General features: G+C 42.1%; 2 protein-coding genes across 2 annotated transcripts in view; both read right to left on the reverse strand.

The window, feature by feature from the left end:
- The window catches only part of LOC309694714 (uncharacterized protein), a gene marked incomplete at its 3' end in the record, with an annotated part of 515,021 nt that overhangs the window by 421,044 nt on the left and 73,400 nt on the right, over window positions 1-20,577 (reverse strand). The window lies entirely within an intron of this gene.
- On the reverse strand, window positions 1,746-5,911 carry en2b (engrailed homeobox 2b). The gene is made up of 2 exons (XM_082514581.1): window positions 5,019-5,911; window positions 1,746-3,173 (listed from the first exon to the last, which is right to left on the reverse strand). Exons 1-2 carry the CDS (start codon window positions 5,482-5,484, stop codon window positions 2,857-2,859), a joined length of 783 nt encoding a protein of 260 aa, XP_082370707.1. The 5' UTR covers window positions 5,485-5,911; the 3' UTR covers window positions 1,746-2,856.

Consider the following 20,577-nt stretch of genomic DNA (forward strand, 5'->3'; position numbering starts at 1 on the left):
CTGAGTGTAAATGATTTCTTTATGTGTGTGTGTGTCTGTAAATAAAATTATATGTGTGCGATGAATAGTTTCTTGGGTGTGTTCATGATTTCCATCAGTTTAAAGCCATAAGGGCTACTGCACCAATGATGTGATTGGAGATGAGAGTTTTTGAAACTGTTCTGTCACATGGGCCAATTTTGTATCCCAAAAATGCCTAGGTTAATAATCATGGATAGTTTCTTTCCAACTACATTGACGTGCTCCATATGGGTTATGTCAAATATGGAACTGTTTTTTCTTTTAAAATAAAAGTCTCAAATAAATTTACAAATATTAAAACTCTCCATGATGAAGATACCCCTCTGCCCTCTTAATTTTTATCCGGACCCTAGCCCATGGCCTTAAATGTCATTCTACTGAGGGCTGCTGTGTGAAAAGCTTGCAATCATCGGGTCAACAAACTCAAAATTAAAATAATACACTTTTAGGAGGTTTAGAAGGGTTTTTTTTAAAGATGCCCTTTGGAAATGTATGGAAAACACCTGGAGATACATTTAAAGGAACAGAAAAGTAACTTCTTCAGATTAGCTTTCTTTTTTAATGCTCTTTGTAATAAAAGTGGACCACAACTATCAGCTAAAATCGAAATTGTGATAAAGAGCTTTTGGCGATGATTGTATCTGACATGCTGTGGCTGAACTTCACAGCCTGAACAGGACCTGTGCAGTAAGTGGAGCAGATTACGGTAAAATGCAAACATTTTACGAAATGAACACCTGGGTTTTGAGTAGAGGTGCAGACGTGTTGAGCGCGTAACTTTGTGTGCAGACCGCAGGTGTCCTCCCTGTTGCGCTCTCATTATGTCATCCTAATCAGTATCAACACATTTCATTTTTTTAAAGTTACTTTTTTCCTTTTTTTTTCTTCTTTTGTCTTTTTGATGAATTTCGTGTTGTGAAATAAAAATATCTTAAAAGTCAAGTCTGCATTGTTGTCGTTTATTTACAATGACACCATTATAATATAAATTATTTACACGTTGTATATAAAAGAGAACCTCGGATGAGAGGGGAAAACACTAATATTTCATCTTTAAAAATATCGATTTCAAAAAGTCCCATTTGCCATATAGAAAACAGCCGCTCTCTTAACACCGTAATACTTTAAGGCAGAAACGTTTCCAGGTGCCTAACTCAATCCCAGAAAACATGACTGAGGCTTTAACATAAAATAAAGAAGTCCAAACATTCACTGCATCGTAACAATACGATTTGGTTCGGAGCCGGCAAACGTGTTCAAACAGAAAAATGATTGCAGGAAAAATAAGTTATGTAAACACCTGCGCGCGGGTGGATGTTTATTGCATTTAAAATAAGAGTACAAAGTATCTTCGTTAACAACAACAGGAAGTGTGTTCTTGAACATTCTCGGGTTGCCTGGAGGCCTCAGGATGATGCGGTTTGATATGAATGGAAATTTTAGCTATGGTCTACTGGCTTTTTAAGGCGATAGTTTATTTTTCGAAATGTCGTTGGCTTTCGGGAGAAAGTTAAAATAATAATAATAATAATAATAATAATAATAATAATAATAATAATAATAGCTAAAATCAGAAAATTCAAAGCCGGTTGTGTTAAGTTGTGTGCGCATCTACTGGCAGATATCTGAGAGCAATTTTGCTGCTAAACACTGGTCACCAGATTTAAAGCACACCTTTAACTCCAGACATACCGTGAGGTCTCACATTCCGCATCCGGGCGCAGGGCTGCTTCCACCACAACAAGCAGACCCGCAGGTCAACATTCAATACAGTCCAGCGGCATGACACAGCAAGAACAAAGAGGAAGCAAGAGGCGCTGCAGAAATGAGCCCCGTGGTCAGAAAGTACAGTAAGACAGGGAGAACACAGCGGACCGTTTGTCCACGCCACAGTTCCCGGAATGCAACAGAAAGAAATCTTTGGATATTAGCTCAGAGTTTTCAGACAGGGCTGCAGTGCGCGTGATGCTTGATCGCGTGATCACCTGCTCTCGAGCCCGTCGTGGTTTCGGCTGCAGCTGGAGCCATTTTCCTCCTCTGCAGGCCCACAATATCTAAGTTCTATCCACTCTGCTTTTTCTGTGCGGGCAGTTAGGCCACACTGCAGCGCGATCACTGTCACACATGGTTTGTTAGTTTTTATTTATTTTTAATTCCACGATTCGAAATCTCTTGTGGGCACGATGTAGCAGGCACGCAGGTAGGATGTGTCACATGACGCTGACACCTACTAAACCAGGAACATGGCTCCTCAGCTGTTGTCCGAACACCTTTGACCCTGTTTGTTCCGGGTTTCCATCGAGTGGAATCCCCGGCCTGCAGTCAGGTCACAGTAACAGAGGTCTGCCAGGAACCAGCGACTTTAAACTAATTCAAGCTGCGGAGTACACTTAACTGTTTTAAAAGTAGTTCTTAAAGTCGTTTATTTATTTTTATTCTACCTAAAGATATGTTATCCCATACTTCGATGAGACTGGAATTTATTATATGTCTTCTCGGTCAATTTTAACAGAGCAGCATTAGTATTAATTGTTCGCCATGTCCGCAGATATTTCCGTTGGACCCTGAATGCCACATTGGTCGCGGTTTCAGGCTGCAGCGAGTGAAAACGGTGGAGATTCCGGCTGTGACATGAATGCGGCTCCATCTTGACTTGAGCTGGGCCTCGTCATATCTACAGCCCTGAGTACACAGTATACAGCCATAATATCTCTGTCACAAACAGAGAGGTGTGTGTGTGTGTGTGTGTGTGTGTGTGTGTGTGTGTGTGTGTGTGTGTAATTGAAATATGAACGCTGGTGATTTTATTGCATGTTCAGAGTCAACTGTCATCCTCTAGTCGCTGTCCGACTTGGCGTCCTTGGCTGTCGAGTGGTTGTACAGTCCCTGCGCCATGAGATGCAGCGCCAGAGAGTTTTTATTCCCGGATGCCTTCTTGATTTTGGCACGCTTGTTCTGGAACCAGATTTTGATCTGAGACTCGTTGAGACCGAGGTCCCGGGCCAGGCTCTGCCTCCGTTGTTCGGTCAGGTAGCGGTTGTTCTGGAACTCTGTTTTTAACCGCTGGAGCTGCTCCGCGGTGAAGGCCGTCCGGGGCCGTTTGTCTTCTTTACTCGGGGTCGGCGCTTTCTTTGGTTTGCGAGATCTGGGCCCTGAAGTGCAGCGGGAGTGAAACAAATGACAGCCAGTGGTTAGAGTCAGTACCGTGGACTTTTCACACGTCACATTTTTACACCTCAGCTGTATTTACAAAAATGAAACGGGCTCAGTTATGAGTGGAAAACGTCTCTGTTCACATTTGCGCCAAATTAGGCAAATTTATCCTCGCGGCCAGGAATCACGTGACCTCCTGACAAAGCTGTTTAGATTCGGACTGAAGAAGAAAGTCAGCGACATGGGGCTAATCTAGTTGATTAGTTTTTAGCAAGTCTAATCTTATTTTAAAGGACATATTGGTCACAACCTTTAATTCCATCCAACTGGATGCAATGGACCACACTGGGCATTAAGCACAGCTTAATGCTGAGGAGGAGAGGGTGCAGATGGGGGTGGGGTTTGGAGATGAGGAGGGATGGGGGCGTTGGGCGCCTCTTTCCCTCTCTGTAGCATAGGAACTCTATTTTTAAAAAGTACTTTTCTTTTGTCTCTGCACTGACATTGAGGTGTTTCTGCCGTGGTGGGATCAGGTGGACCATCCATGAGAAATGATTGAACTCAGTGTAAAAGACAGTAGGCGTACCTGCTCAGTACAGAACTCCCCATCAGTACAGGTGCACATGAAGCAGCTGCGCTGAAGGCCTGCATGCACTCTGACCTGGTCACGCGCATCGGGACGCTGTAACGTGCGCCGGGGCTCAGGTAACCGGACCGGTGCGCGGACGGAATCATGCGAGGGAGGCTGCGGGCTCTCCGGCCAGGAGCCTTTCATGAACTCGATGAACGCTTTTTTCTTTCGATTCATCGATTTAAATAAATAAATAAATAAACAAATAAATATTTTTGTTAGGAATAAAAAAATAAATAAAAAAAACTCTTCCAAACGCGTCTTCGATACATGACTACGGTCTCTTCCTGTGCTCGGCTGCTGTGCTGTAGCATCGTTTTAGCAGCTGACATGGTGACAAAGGAAAAGTCCAAGTTTCCACGCATCCGCTGGCTGAATGAGCCGAGCCCGTTGCAAACTTCCACTTTAGCCCTAAAAACTCCCAGAGAGAGGGACAGGCTGGAAACAGGCTTCACCGCGATGCACCATAACGTGAGGGAAATGCTCCATTTGCAAACATTTACTACGCAGATGTGGGGTTTCTTCTTCTTCTTCTTCTTATCATCATCATTATTATTATTATTATTATTTTTTTTTACAAGTGAGATGAAATAAAATAAAATTAACTTTGGAACTGTGTTCTTAAGCATTTTTAGATTGAACCGACGGACTTTGGATACACAGCCTTCACTTTTTAGACTACCCCATTGTCAAAATTATGCTAATAGAATATTAACAAAGAGGACTGGGGAACAATGGCGTTAACTTGGTTTTACTTCACTTCAATATCATTTAACTTTACTTTCGACTCATGTTTAATTTCGTCGTTTTTTCAGAGCACTTTCCAGCCGCTTCGTGGATTTTGTTTTTATTTTAAAGCTACATTCAGATTGAATTCTGTACAGAATAGAAACGAGTTTCCAATATGCGTCTAAATTCATGTGAAATCTGCGCTCAGACTGCTCCTGTCATTTCAGGTTTAAAGTATGAAATTATTACTCAAACATCAGTTGTGTTGATTTAATGATGAGTTGTTACAAGTGATGAGTATATTATATGAAGGTGGGGGTAGAGGCCATTACTTCGGCACTGCTCAGAAAATGATGCAATAGCAGCTTTTTGGCTCCTTCCTGAAATTCAGCCTTTAAAGTGACTCTGAATTGCAAAGAGGAGCTGCCTTTTCCTTCTTTTGCTTTTCATGAATTAGACCTGGATGAGGAATGTTTTTACTAACCTGATGACGGACGGTCCGAGTAGCGAGTACAATACACCCAAGCTGGCCACAGCATCGATTTGGCCGCTGTGGCAGTGCTGGCCTGAGGGCTGCGGCAGCAGTCATTAGCCGCCACATCGCCGGGCCTCCTGGCGTCAATGTCCGGATGCTGGTCTTCATGCTCTCCTGGGTTCTCCTCTTCTTTGCCTCCTGCTCCACCCTGCCGAGGGTTAGCACTTTTGGGAGGCTTTCTCCCTGTCAGCTCCTCTCTTTGTATGAGCACTCCAAGAGCGTCTCCCTGCCGATCCGGAGCCCCATCCTTCCTCTTCAGGCCGAAGTCCGGCCTCAAAATGTTGTCGATGTAAAAGTTAGTGATCCTGTGAGACTGTTGGTTGCCAGGTGGCTGCAAGAGGGGCAGGATGGCCCGGTTGGACTGCTCCCCGGAGTCCCGTGGGCGCTCTGGGTCTCGGCGAGCATTTCCTTCCATTCTGATGAAGCCTGAGCAGCTTCAGCACCTGCTCCCTTCCGCAGCGTAGTGTCTCCAATATCACTTTATTATCAGCTAATATCTATATTTGTCGCTGCAGTGAGAAGAGCGAGTTGGAGCGTGGCGCAGTAGTTTGTATTGTTTTCTGTGCAAACGCGCCTGTGGGGAATTTGACAAAGGAAAAAAAAACATGCTTCAGTTTGTGCTCCTCACTCCTCGACCTGCAGCTCACCTGCGTCACTTTGACTCTCATAAAACTCCATTTCGTTTGTTTGCTTTGTTAAATCACTCTTTTGATTTTCTTGCTCCCTGCACACAATTACTGACGCTCCAGCAGCTCCAAGTGCGCTCATCAAGACGCCGCTCAAATACTTTCACTACTGATTTTTGGTTTTCATTTCTGATTGGCTGCGAGACACTGCGATGACGTCGTACTACGGGTCGTTCAGACACGTGCCTCCGACCAATAGAGGCAGAGAGTTGGTGTCATGTGAGGTTCCGGAATTCCCGGGAGGCGCAAATTAATCCAATCCACTCAGTCACTTTACGGTGCATTCAGGTTCCAGCGGAAAATTCCACTTCTCTGAATGTTTGAAGGTTCCGTTTGACCTCTGGAGTCACACTAGCAGAAACAATACTCAGAAATTGGTGATGACATTATTTCAGTTCCACACAACTCCTTATTATCTCATTACAACTACAAGACAAACAGATAACGTGGACAGACACGAAGAACGAAAGCTTTGATCTTCCAGGCGCTACCAATTCACATCCAACATCCCAATGGAAAACACGCAGCTCAGCAGCTCCATTTCCACGAAGGATTGAGAGGCTAGGCTTCCACTGACTGGGTTAGTTTCCTGCTCACACATAGTGATGAGCAGGGCTGGCTGTTTGCTCTCATAAGGTTATGAGCACACCTCTTTGGCTGTCATCTTGGAAAAAATAATTCATTTGCAATATCCTACAGAATCCTAACCGGCTGAAGGCCGCCTGCTCACTGCCATGACCTGTAATGGAAATGCCGCGCAAAGTTTTGGTGACTCGCGGGCTCATTCCAGCTCCTCTCACAGAGCCTGAATGCAGCACAAGTTTAGCATCAACACCTAAACACAAACAGCTTAACACCGATTACCGGGACCAAAGCGTGGGTCGGGGTTGGGTAGGCCTGTGGGGCTGTGGCGGTGTTGGAGGTCGGAGAGACAGTCCGCATTCTGACTGCCTGAATGATATTATTATTATTATTATTATTATTATTATTATTATTATTATTATTAATTAACTAATGATAAAATGGGCCTTTACAGCAAGCTTTAATACCTCAAGTGTGTGTGTGTGTGTGTGTGTGTTTATAATAGTTTCTTGTTCATGGTGCGTACTTTACCCCCGCATAAAATTGTTTAAAGGGGCCTGAGGGCCGATCTTCCTCCCGTCTGGGTGAAGATACAGTAAACAGAATATAGGGATGTATTTTCATCGTTGGGATGTTTTTCACTGAACTGGAACCAAAAAGGTTGTTTGGGGTTTGTTTGTTTTTTCAAATCTTTGGAAAAATATTCCCAAGCGTTTTTTTGTTTTTTTTACTGTTCCCATCCATTAGTCTTTTCTGTTTTGCCATCCTGCGTAAATATGCGCGCAAAGTCGTGCAGGGACGCATGTCTCTGTGCCCTGTGGGGCTCATTTTGTTGAAATTTTCAACAATGTAGTGGAATATAGCCTGTAAAATTTACACTGATATAAATACATCAATGCATATTGTCACTAACTTTAATATCCACGTGCTATTCAGCAGAAGAGCTCCCAGTTTCATAAACATGACCAAACACACGGAGTTCTGATGTAAAGCCAGCACTACAGCTGCGATCATTCATCAATAATCTCTGACAGTCCGATGAGTCTGTGTTTTCACTGATATAAATGTAAGCATATTACAAAGCAACTGCTACAGGAATTTTCTAGTGTGCGAAAGTTGGTTCAGAATGAAAGACAAATTGTAGCTGAATAAAATAAAGGAGCAAATAAGGTGGAAGTGAGAAAGTGATCCAATGAGGAAAAGTTTCAATAGAAGAAGAAAATCATGAAAGCGAGAAATGTGAGCGCGGACACACGCACACGCGCTGTAGTCACGCGCAGCTCGAATATTTAGCAGGACTGACACAACAAAAAGTGCACCGTGGGAGTTTTACAACACGTGAGGAATTATTTTTTAATTATGTACTGGTTTCTTCAAAGGTCTTGTGAAGCAGTGGTCTTGAGTAGTCAAGTAATAATTTTCTGCCTTCGGTTGAAATAAAAACAAACTCAGTGCGGGATGTGACGCAGCAGTCAGTGAATTCAGAGGCCTCGGTTAGCTGGGCGGAGAGGAGAGCATGCTGGGCTTTTAGCTTTGGTCACACGAGGTTAGTCTTACACACAGACACACACACCTGCAGGTCGCTGTGTTTCTGTTCTTTAACTTTGTGTTTTCATGTTTGAAACACGTTAACAGGCTGAGTTACAGTGTAGCAGGGCTTTGGCTGTGCCTTTGATGTCATTTCTGCTCCCTTTAAAAATGCACCAACCCGTTTTCTGTAGATAGTTATGAGTTATCATATTTTCGTTGCCGCCTGGAACAAATTCGGCGTCTTGTTAACATAAACAGATGTTTTTGAATACAGAAATGAATCAGTTAAAGACGTCACCCTGATGACCTCACACATAAACATGCAAAGAGGTAAAAATCATATGCGTTTCACAATCTTACACTGATCAGTTGTTTTTGCTTTGAGTTCATAATAGGTGGTGTTATTTGAACTGGAATATTTGGAATATCTCTCTGTTTTGTATATGTACAAAATATTGGATAACAATCCTGCAAACTCCAAGTCATGATGTACTATTTGGAATTTTCCCTGGAGTGATATTAGATCACAGGTGGAAATTGAATGCTTGTAAAATATGCCGTGGCCATGTGTTAGAGCAGAAAGTTTGTGGTGTTATTTTTTTCCCCTTCATTCTTTATCTGCCGTTGGTGAGTACAAGGACTCCTTGATACATATCCCAGCCCCAGATTTTTTAAATAAAAGATACAAGCTAATGCCAGGCAACAGCTAAAGGACTTTGATAAGTGTATGGGAATCAGAGCTCTGATATCAAAAATAAAAAAACAGCTAAACTGGTCCATCTCAGTGATGAGCAGCAACATTTCTACAATAATTATCTGTCCCAGCTTTTGGATTTCTTAAGGTTGAGCAGCAGGCTTTATGAAACTGCATTTGTGCCCAGATGAGCCAGAAGACAAAGCAGAGGTCAGCCAGGACCATCAGCTTCTTGTCTGCCTTTTCAAAAGCCTCCTGGAGGGGGGAAAGGAGCGAGGGGAGCTCTAAGGTTAGAGGACACTTCCGATTCCTCCCTAGCCGCTTTTTTTTTAAGTAGGTGGTGGAGGGTGGTGGTGGTGAGCTACAATAATCACTCACACTTTGACTCTAACTTATCGCTAGTAGGGAATGAAAAAGCTGGCTGAACTGTGACCTCCATCATCACGAGGCAGAAAAGCTCAAAGCTTTTGTTTCAGTCTAGCACATACAGGGCATTATGATGTCACTGATATCTGTCACAGATCACACAGAATTGTGGATTTTTTGATTTTTGGACAAAAACCATTTTTAAACAAATATGAAATAAACCATTAAAGCATCAAGTCATCGTCAGAAGCTCTCTGGCCATTCTTCCTCTTTACTGAACGCTGAAGATGAGACTTACAAAGGCAAAGCTGAGACGTGAATATTAACATTAGTAAATGCATCACAACTAAAAAAAGAAAGGACAACATATCAACAAATTCAGCAACTGCTCCAACTGATGTGAAGCTAAATTGGCCACACTGGGCTTTGAAAAGCACTCCTCACTGTGAAAACTTCAATCTTTCCAGGATGCTGCTGAGATTTAAGCACAGTCCATGTTGTGAGATTTACTTTTGTTAGCCCCACAGAGCAGACAAACCGTTCATGTGTCAGATGACAGGTCACAGAGCTGTTAAATGTAGCAAACTGCACTTAGAGTGGGAAGTTGTAGAATTCTGATGATCTTTGGCAAAAAAAGAAAATACAATTCACAAGTGTTTCTTTGTCACTGCAGATCTGAACTACATGCCCAAACTACTGCTTATGGCCTCAGTACAGTGTATATGTAGCTCAAAGGTAGCATAAATAATTCTGGATTTATGTATTTTTAGAACACAGAAATAAAATCATTCAAAAGTCAAATCTGTTTTTTAAATGCATTTACCCGACGAGGTCTGCTTTCAATAAAAGCCTGCATCTTCCTCTGATGGCTCAGTCAGTTTGTATTTATCTGCGTCCTGGATGCAGACAACCATACTTACACAGTTTTAGTTGAAATTCAAGCCCCTGTTTCCCTGTAAACCACACTTTTTATTGTGGAATAAAATACTAACACAATTTAAAAGGCACTTAGGCGAGGCAAGAATGCGTTTGATACAAATGACTCAGCAGTCATCAGAACAACACGTAGTGTAATAATCATTTTCCTATTAAAGGAAGAATAAGAGCCATACCTGGACATCATCTTCTGCTCAGCTCGTCCAGCTCTACTTAGCTCTGTCTTCCCCTTTGGCCTCTGACAGCTTTTTGCTATCAGTTACCACTTTAATCCTCCTGATCATTGTGCCATGGATAAAACCAGTGTGAAAGAAGCCCACAGGCCAGACTGATGGGCCTCCTGAGCTCTAGGGAGCTTGGCATCTTAGACAGTTGCTTGGTCCTGCATGAGTTCACAGCAGTACTGACTGACAAAGGATGGTTTTGCTCTGTTGCTCTTTTAATTTTAAGGGCTCCTCTGCAGAAGAAAAAGCATGCAGCACACACTGAGTTCTGCGGAAGGACACAAACCAGGGACAAAAGCATGAGCTGAAACATCTACCTATTGTTAATGTGTTCTAAAGGACAAGGGAAAGTTTTGCCTGTGTGAACCCAGAGTTCCTCACGCATATATTCCTTATCTTATGCAGCAGAGTAGAACAGAAAAGACTTCAGACTTTAGCAAATGACCACAGAAGTGCAGAGGGAACCTCATTAAACTTACTAACGTGTAGTGACATTAGTCACTCTTCAGTTCAATTCTAATTTATTTACATAGCACCACATCACAAAAACAGTTGCCTCAAGGTGTTTTATATTGTAAGCTGAAGACCTACAATAACAGAGTAAACTCCCCTAGAGCACGCAGCTGGGGATAGTGGTAAATGGAGTAGTTCTTAGATCACTTTCTGACCACTCAAGACAAGACAGAACTTGTCTCATTCACACAAGCATGTTTTTCTATCCAACATTCACATGCATTCACACTCCAATGAATGCATCAGAGAGCAACATGGGGTAGTATCTTGCCCATGGAGACTGGAGCAGGCAGGATTGAACCACCAACCTTCTGATTAGTAGGCGACTTACTCTGAGCTACAGCCACCCCAAAAACAGCAGAGTGGGAGGGCAAAGACTTGCTTTTAACAGGAAGAAACCCCAGCAGAGCCAGGCTCAGGGAGGGGCAGTCCTCTGCCATGACCACTTAAATAAATAAAATTGAATTGAAAGTGGAATTGAATTATTAATGACAGTGGAGCAGAAGGCTTTAATGCAAGACATTTACCTCACAATGAAAGAACAAAAAGAGAACCGCTGCACATTTGTGATATGACCTTGACCGACGAACAACCATTTCTGTCCACATTCTGTCAGCTTTCTACCAAACATCACTCAAAGGCAATTATTATTCCAACAAAATATCATACTTGAAAATGCCCTAATTAAAACTGTGTTGCTCCATATCTTTAATCTGATTCTGCTGATTGAATCTAGGTGGCAGTAAGTACCACTTTCTGTAAAACCCTGGGGAAGTTTTCTATTAGACAATCTCTTGCTTCTTTCTCTCCTCTTTGGATCTTAGAGGTCATTTTCTCTTTTTCAATTAACATCATTATATTAAAATGTACTGTTTCTCCATTATGGTCTGACAACATTTAATCTACAGAGAATACAAAGTGGATAGAGGAGGTCTGGATGGATATGTGACAGGTCTACATTTCCTTCACACAGGTACAGCGGTGGGAAGAAGTGTTTGCCCCCTTCCTTTCTTCTTCTTTTGAATGTTTGTCACACTTGCATGTTTCAGATCATCAAACAAATTTAAATATTAGACAAAGATAACACAAGTAAACACAAAATGCAGTTTCTAAATGAGGCTGTTTATGATTAAGGGAAAGAAAAAACAAACCTCCCTGGCAGTGTGTGACAGAGTGATTCACTCCACACAGAAAGACTTTCCATACAGCTACACAGTAACACGCCACCAGTTTCACTTTAACTGATACAGCTTCACTTGTAACACTGCTATCAGTGTTCTCATTGAGCTCGCTGCAAGAAAACAGAGTAATAACATTTCAAATCAAATCAAATCAAATCAAATCACTTTTTATTGTCACATCACATGTGCAGGCACACTGGCACAGCACATGTGAGTGAAATTCTTGTGTGCGAGCCCCACAAGCAACAGAGATGTGCAAACACAACAACACAAACGAGCAAAATACAAGAATGGCCAACCTGAAACTAATAAATATATGTACAATATATAATAGTGTATGCATTTCTGGATGTGTATACTAAATATTTTCCTACGTGTGTGTGTGTGTGTGTGTGTGTGTGTGTGTGTGTGTGTGTGTGTGTGTGTGTGTATACACATTTTTACAAATTAAATAGTAAAAAAATAAAATAAAATAATAATAATAATAATAATAATAAAATATATAAAATATACAGAGTTGAATATGTGCAAAACAAGTGGCATTTATATACAGTATGGAGTGCATAATGTTAAAGTTCCAGTAGTGAAGCTGAGGTGTCTATGACGTGTTCAGCAGTCTGATGGCCTGATGGAAGAAGCTGTCTCTCAGTCTGCTGGTACGGGACCGGATGCTGCAGAACCTCCTTCCTGATGGAAGCAGTCTGAACAGTTTATGGCTGGGGTGACTGGAGTCCTTGATGATCCTCCCCGCTTTCCTCAGGCAGCGCTTCCTGTAGATGTCTTGGAGGGAGGGAAGCTCACCTCCAATTATCCGTTCAGAGCACCGCACTACTCGCTGGAGAGCTTTGCAGTTGTAGGCGGTGCTGTTGCCATACCAGGTGGTGATGCATCCAGTGAGGATGCTCTCAATGGCACAGCGATAGAAGGTCCTGAGGATGCGGGGGCTCATGCCGAATCTCTTCAGTCTCCTGAGAAAGAAGAGGCGCTGCTGCGCCTTCTTCACTGTTTTGTTTGTGTGTACTGACCACGTAAGATCCTCAGCCAGATGTATTCCAAGGAACCGGAAGCTGCTCACTCTCTCCACAGCAGCGCCGTTGATGGTGATGGGGGTGTGTACTTCTCTGCACCTCCGGAAGTCCACTATCAACTCCTTTGTCTTTGCGACGTTGAGGGTGAGATGGTTGTCTTGACACCAGTGGGTCAGGGCGCTGACCTCCTCCCTGTAAGCCGTCTCATCACCGTTGGTGATAAGACCCACCACTGTAGTGTCGTCCGCAAACTTCACAATGATGTTGGAGCTGTTAGTGGCTGTGCAGTCGTAGGTGTAGAGTGAGTACAGGAGAGGGCTCAGTACACACCCCTGTGGAGCACCAGTGTTCAGTGTTTAAAACAATGTTTAAAACAATTTACATTTATTCTATATATTGTGGGAGCAGCACTCTATGCATAGATGCCCGTACAGATCCACCTCCTTCAGCTTTTCCTAGGGCACACTGAGGCGGATTAATCAATCTGTTTATTATTGTGAAAAAATTGTTAGGTTTGTACACATTTTTATCAAAGTTTGCTGCAATAAGGGTTAGCCTAACCCCCTCAGAATTTTACTTGATGATACTTAGATCCACTGACTGAATTCCACCAAGTTTATACCATCTAGAAAAAAGACAGTATAAATAATGTACTGTCAGTACAGAGGATGGAAATCTCCAGGGCAACTCATAAAACAACTGCATTCAACCAGTTGTGTACGTCTGATCAGCTGATCACAGCCTGTACATTAAGAAAATCTACTGGAACTCTCCATGGAAGTGAATGTGAGCTATTATTCTTTTCTCCATGCTGAGCCATTATAACCAGTTTTAGGTTCCCCCACCTCGGTGTCTCTCGTTAACTAGCAGCTGGTTCATTCGTGCTGCCAGACGCTCGTGGAGTGCAGTCAGCTTCTTTAGCCAGTAGGCGTGAACCATGTCGGCCCTGGTGCTGTCCAACTCTTCATACTGGAGACCCTTTCTTGGATATCTGCCACTGTGATGGTACTGGACCCTGTTCAGGGAGGTCGCTGTGGTCAGCCCTCAGATCTAGCCACTGAGCATTGTCGTCATGGGTTGCGTCCTTCTCCCATATGCTCTTCCAGTATTGCTCTGTCTCCAGCCTTGGTGGTGCTGTTCTCTTATTGTTCCCTTGCCACTGAGAGTACACCTTGGCTGGTTCTGTGGAGAACAGCTGGTTTATTCTCCTGCCTTTGGTCTCTCTGGTGTACCTCTTCAAGCCGCTGGCCAAGGCTGTGAGTCGTTGCTTGGCAGTTTCCAAGGCCTCAGGTATGGACAGCTTGCTATACTTCTTAGGCACCTTCTTTGTTGCACCTTTCTGCAGCTCCAAAAGTTGTCTGACCTCCCGCCGTGCTACCTTGATCTTAGCCTCTAGCCTCCTTCTCCATGGAGGGTACTGCTCCTTGTGGCTGTTCAACTTATAGCCAAGCATCTCACTGATCACTGCTGCCGTATTGTAGATCAGCTTGTTAGTGTCGGTAATCGTGGTTGTAGGTATTGTCCGTAGTGCTGCATTAACATCATCTAGCAGACCTTCTGAGGGTACTTCACGTAATCTTGGTAACCGGCTACGGGGGATCCAGGTTTCAAGCTTGGCCATGATCCTATTTTTCAGGTCAGTTCCTCTCGCACTCAACGATCCTTCTCCTATCGCACTTGGGGCTATGTACCCAATCTCGGGTGGGGGTGATGATATCTCCCCCCTGACCTGGTGTCCTTGCTCCCCCTTGCCGGTAGCATTCGTGTTGTACCTCGTCAATCTCTAGCTGTGAGAGCAGTCCCTTCTTTCAAATGTTGGAACTACTAGTGGTTTTGCCGTCAATGTGGATGTTGGGTATCGAAGATTCCATAGGTAAAGCAGCTGGATGGGGTAGTGGTAAGACTACATGCCTTTGGAGCGGAGAGTCACAAGTTTGATTCCCGCCTGTGTCCGTCTGCTGCCAGAGAGGGACACAGAGGACAAAGACACAAGGGGAACCTAATAGACAACAAACTAAACTCATTGTAAGCAAGCTCAGAGACATAGTAAGAATGAACTATTATTATAATTTAAGTTTAACCAGTTAGTACTGAACTGGTTAAACTTAAATTATAATAACACCAAAACACTCACAAAATTACAATGAACTGTTATCCGGAAACAGGACAAAATTGTGAAGCATCCATGCCGAAAATCTGGATTATATTATGAAAATTAATACATTTTTTTATTTTGAATAACACGTAGAAGATGTGCAACTCCTTTGATTTTCCAAGATGTGAAGTCTTATGTTTTATTAATGATTGTGAAGTCTGAGTCGTTCCAAATTTGGGAGTGAAGACAGGGAAGCTGTCGAGTTGGTAATCTGTCATGTTTTCCAACATGCTGACAAGAGCTGACGTTACGGATATGCTGTGAAAAGGGCAGTGTTTCTTAATCATCTGACTGATAAATGGGAGGTCTGAAAAAAGTATGTCTTGGCATAGTACTTATTCAGTTTGCAACCGGAATGAGTCAGACTGTGTTACTCAACCATTTAATAAGGCTGTTAAGTTAGTCAGTTAGTTGATTAGCTAGATGATGTTTGGTGTTTCTAGACTTCCTTGAGATTTGGGTTTTTGGAAATTTGAAGTTTTATGAGGAGAATTTTATTTTTTCAATAAAATTTTCCAAATGGTAAATTAATGGTTTGAAACCAGGAAGTGCTAGGAAATACTGAGAAAGGATACAAGATAATTGCCTGGCCTTCTACAGAGTGATATGGAGAGTTTGACCCAAAGGTTTTAATAATTTTCAGTTGGTTTAAGCAGCAGAGCTTTCCTTTTGAAAATGCACATGCTGAGCTAGGTGAATATTGGGGAATCTTAAATATTTCAGGTTTCCTGTGTGGAGGTGGTAGGTTGTTGAAATGGCTGCCACACCCCCCTCATTCATACAAACTGGTAAACTGGTCAATTTTGACCAGTTTATTGAATAGGTGAAGACTTCTGAAAACAAATCTATAACCTTCAATGTTAGGGTCAGGAAAGAAAGCACAGGAAAACAGTGCTTTTATTTTTTTAATTTTTTTTTTTTTAAATTATTTCATTTTATTTTCACCTGCTAAATACGGGACGGATTTGACTGGGGGAAAGAAGGGGAGAAAGAAAGAGGGAAAGAAAAACAGTGGGGAAGAGGGACGGGGATAAAGGTCAAAAACAAAAAACCAACTAAATAAGCAGACAAAAAATGCATATATCAATCACCTGGATCACCTGTTGAGAAAGAAAAAAGAAAACAAGCAGAAGAGAACAAGAGTAATAGAATAAACAACATCACAATGATATATGGGAATATGACAGTAAATACTAAATGTTAAACATTATTGTGCGGCACATAAGATCAACAGAACACAGTGTGCTTTGAGGTAGGAGCCAAAAAGGGTGTAGTTTGTGGGTGTGATCACCCGTGTGTACACCTGTGAGCATGGACGCGCTTGTTTTTAAAAGGTTCCTTCATGTAATGATCTGCTAAAGGGTGTGGGGGGGCCACAGCCCCGTCCTCCAGGGCATGAAGCAGGTATGGAGGAGATCAAAACTCCAGACATCCAGAGGCCCCCAGAACACAAGAGACCAAGGAAGACCAACAGAGGGGCAGCCGCGCCACTGTCCCAGAAAGAGCTGAGGAGAGTCCCAGATGAGGGCTCACTCAGCAGCCGCGGAGCAGAAGCCAGGGGGGGTTGCAGTGACGCGCCCGTGAGCTCAGCCAGCTGTGCCTGAGTGACCGAGCCCCAGGCCGAGAGGCCGGGGGCACCCCACCTCCGAAGTGGCCCGAGCGAGCCCCAGGCTCCAGGCCCCGATAAGCAACCACCAAGGAGTGAGCCGGTGTGTACCTGGACACCCATCCCCGGACACAAAGAACCACCAACGCACCGATGTCTGAGGGAGTCCGCCACTGGCAGGGGAGTGGTGGGGGGAGATAGGCCAATTTATTTAACCATGATATTTGACGTAAAATTACACGGTTATTTGACGTTTGATTAAGAGTGCAAAATAGTTGTTCTAGAAAGATTGGTTTATCTAACATCCTAGCTTGTGTTATTGTAGGAAGAAATGTAGTACTGATCAATATCTTTGAATACCTCTTATCTTTTAAGAGGTGTTTAAGTTCATATAAAACTACATATCACTTCTACATATACAAAATACAATACTATATATATGTATATACATGTAGAATTAGGCCAAGGCTTCCCTGCTGAGTCCTTGATTATTGGGATGTAGTTTTTTCTTCGTTTTGCATGTTTGCCAGATATTTACAAGATGTACTATTGTATTCACATTTGTCATGTCTCAGGTGCTGTAGAAGAAATTGTGCCATTAGCTCATTTTCCTAAATCACTTAGAATAAGTTCAGGTTGCATAGATTATTTCTAGTGATTTTATTTTCTCTTGCAAAATATTTTTAAATTCTGTGTCTTTCTTCTTTGGTAGGATGAGCATAAAATGATCCTGCCCATTAAAACAGCTTTCCCAGAATAAGATTGGGGAGGCATTTGGAAAACAGCTTATATCTATGTCTACTCCCTCTTGAAAATGATTGAAGTCCTTTCGCAGAGATGTGTTAAAACGCCATCTGGTGGATTATTTTTGTTTAAGTTTGTCATTAAGCGTAAAAGAGACAGGAGCGTGGTCATTAACCGCTCTTGAGTGGATTTGTGTTTCTGATTTATTCTAGATGAAGACAGTTGTTGGTTAGGAAAAGAAATTCTCAGTGAGGAATGATGGAGTTGAGAGAAGTGTTCTTGATCATCTGATGCAACCTCCAGCCATCACAATGGCCATACTCTTCTATGTATTGTTTTAAAATGACAGTGAATTGCGCTGTACTATTCATGAATTCAATGGGGAGACAGTACAACTGGACCAGCAGCAGTGTGACATGAGAGCACTGAGAAGATTTAGTCCAAAGCCTTGCTGCAACATCCTGAAGAACCTGAATATGTTCCAGAGAACTTTTGCATTTCTATCGATTACTGAGAATATGAATAATTTTGGACATGACACTTTTTGCTCAAATGTAAATAAAAGCTAAAAGAAATTCACACAATGTTGCTTCTTGTCTTATTATCTTTTGGAAGATGCCTGTGTCATTTCCTGTATAAAAAAACAAACAAAACTTGCTGGTTGAATAAAAGTAACTTCAAGATAAAATTTGCCAGAGTAACTCTGAGCTTGACTGTATATGATCATCAGGTGATAAGCAATAATGCAGCTGTCAAATGGCTCATCCGGTCACTGTTCCTGCTGCTGTGTTTCAATTTGATCAGAACTGAAGGTGACATGTGGGAGTAAAACCTGAAACCAGCATCGTGTAATGACAGGCGGTGTGTCTGAAGTAATGTCTACATTTTGTAGCAGCAAGGTCAAAAGGCAACATTCTACATCATTAATGTAGCTGCCTCTAATTATTGCCCTGAATTGGTTGCCACTCAGTTTGTCAAGGTCTCTTAGCACTGATGCATCCATGATCCACCATGCAGCATGTGTGTCTGCAAACCAATTGAACTACTTGAGCGTTTGTACTTGACAGCTGCTCAGGCACCTACTAATGAATGAAGTAACTGATCACCAGAGGAGCAAACTGAAGACGGAATGACATCGTGGAAAATCAGAATTACACATCCTTCAGTAGGAAAGCACAAGGTTTCGAATGGTGGTTGTGACAGAGTACAGGCCCACTTCTCACCATGTCAGCTGCTGACTGACATGGTCCTCTGTGTACCCACTTTTAAATCATATGATCACCAGAATGGCATACAACAAAACATGCATACGTTGTTACGAATGCTTGAGTGAGAACATTTGCAAAGAGGAATGAAACATATATATCTCATATTCAGTTTTAGGTCATTAACTTCACAGCAATCGTTATGGCTTTTTATTATGATAAAGAGCCTGAAATATTGTCCTCATGATGAAGGACTTACAAATCACACTTCTTTCTAAGATTTGGCCAAGAATTTGTGATTTTATTATTAAAATTAGAAAATAAATAAATCTGGCGCTTAGGTTCCCATATCGTCATCAACAACCTCTACACTCTTTAAATAATTTTACAACTAGATTTAAACTGGGAACATATCAGATTAAATTCGATACTACAGAATTAGATGCTACAAAACCTTCTCTGCCTAAACTGCACTCTTAGACACAAATGACACAAACTTCTGGGTTTAAAGCACATTTAGGAAAACAGCCAGGGTCTGGTTAAAATCTAGCCAGAGCTGCAGCTGTTGGACTAAAGGTATTACAGTATGATGATCATTTATTTGCCCCCTCGCTGATTTCTTTTTTAAATTTTTCTTTCATATTATATTACACAAAAGCAAATAAGCTAGTTGGCCCTATTTGAAAAAGTAATTGTTCTCAAGCATGACTGCCTGTTAAAGGTTATGCAAGAGCATGTCAGTCTTTGACTAGGCCATTTCAGAACCTTCATTTTGGATTTTGGAGTCATTCAGAGGTGGACTTGCTGGTGTGTTTCGGAACATTGTCCTAGCTGGATGTTTCTTCCTGTTAAAATAGAGTTTTTCCATCCCACTGTCACTAAAACACTTGTTTATAGGAGGTCATGTCATGGCTGGATCTTCTTTGTATTATTTTATAGTCTTTACCTTGGAATGTAAAGCGCCTTGAGGCAACTGTTGTTGGGATTTGGCACTATGTTAGAATTGAACTGAATTGAGTTAAACCTTCCAAAAAGTTAAACTTTTATCCACAGTTCACAAGTCCACAGAATATTTTCCTAAAAGTCTCAGGAATCATCACAGATGCGAGACGAGCCTTGTTTTTTTTTTTTTTTTTGACAGCAGTGGTTTTCATGTTTTCGCTGGAGGAAAACGTGTAATTGACTCCAAATTGTCCATGTAAATGAGTCCTATACACACACTAAGGTTAATTATGGAGTTCCACAGAATTCCACGTAAGGACCAATTCTGTTTACATTATACACTCTTCCTGTAGTCCAGTGGTTCCCAAACGTTTTTTGCTAGGGCCCCCTTTGTTTGACGAAAACAACACATCCTCCAACCGCACACGCCCATATTTTGCTCCACTGCGGTTTATTTCACACCTCAAACATTTAGTAAACAATTAAGCAAATGCAAGTAAACAGCAATAAATTACAGGTAGTAAGAAAATAAACTACTAACTCTTTTACACTGCGTTCACACCCACACAGGTTTTTTTAAAAACGCAGCTGTTTCTGTGTGTTTGGACCTTTCGTCCACGTAAACGTGTTTCAAATCACAGAAAACTGAGATTTTTTAAAACTTATTTTTTGCCTTTACGTGTGGAGTTTGTAACACAACATCAAAGGTATGCGCCTTTTATCACGTCACGCTGTGGCCACATTATTGTTTACATGAGATGAATTGCAGAATGGCAGATAGAGACAAAATACTGTTAATCTGACTGTCTGCAGGTTTTACACGCAGTTACTGTCCCTCTATTTACAAAGGCAGAGGCGTCACGGTGTCATTATTTTACTGTAGTTGTTTTTTCCTGTGTAATAATATTCAACATTGCTGTCAATACATTTTTCACTCCCTCTGCAAAATAGGTTCAAAAACATAAACAGCTGTAGGATCCTGTCTGTCTGTGATTTGAACCGAGGGAACAAATCATGGCAGGATCAGCCTGATGTTATTTGTATCCCGCTGTAACTTTACTGTATAAAGAGCAAACATCTCCAAAATGTCAGGAGTAGTTAGTCATTACAACAAGT

The sequence above is a fragment of the Aulonocara stuartgranti genome (genome assembly GCF_965226115.1).
Source record: "Aulonocara stuartgranti genome assembly, chromosome: 18".
Classification (NCBI taxonomy): domain Eukaryota; kingdom Metazoa; phylum Chordata; class Actinopteri; order Cichliformes; family Cichlidae; genus Aulonocara; species Aulonocara stuartgranti.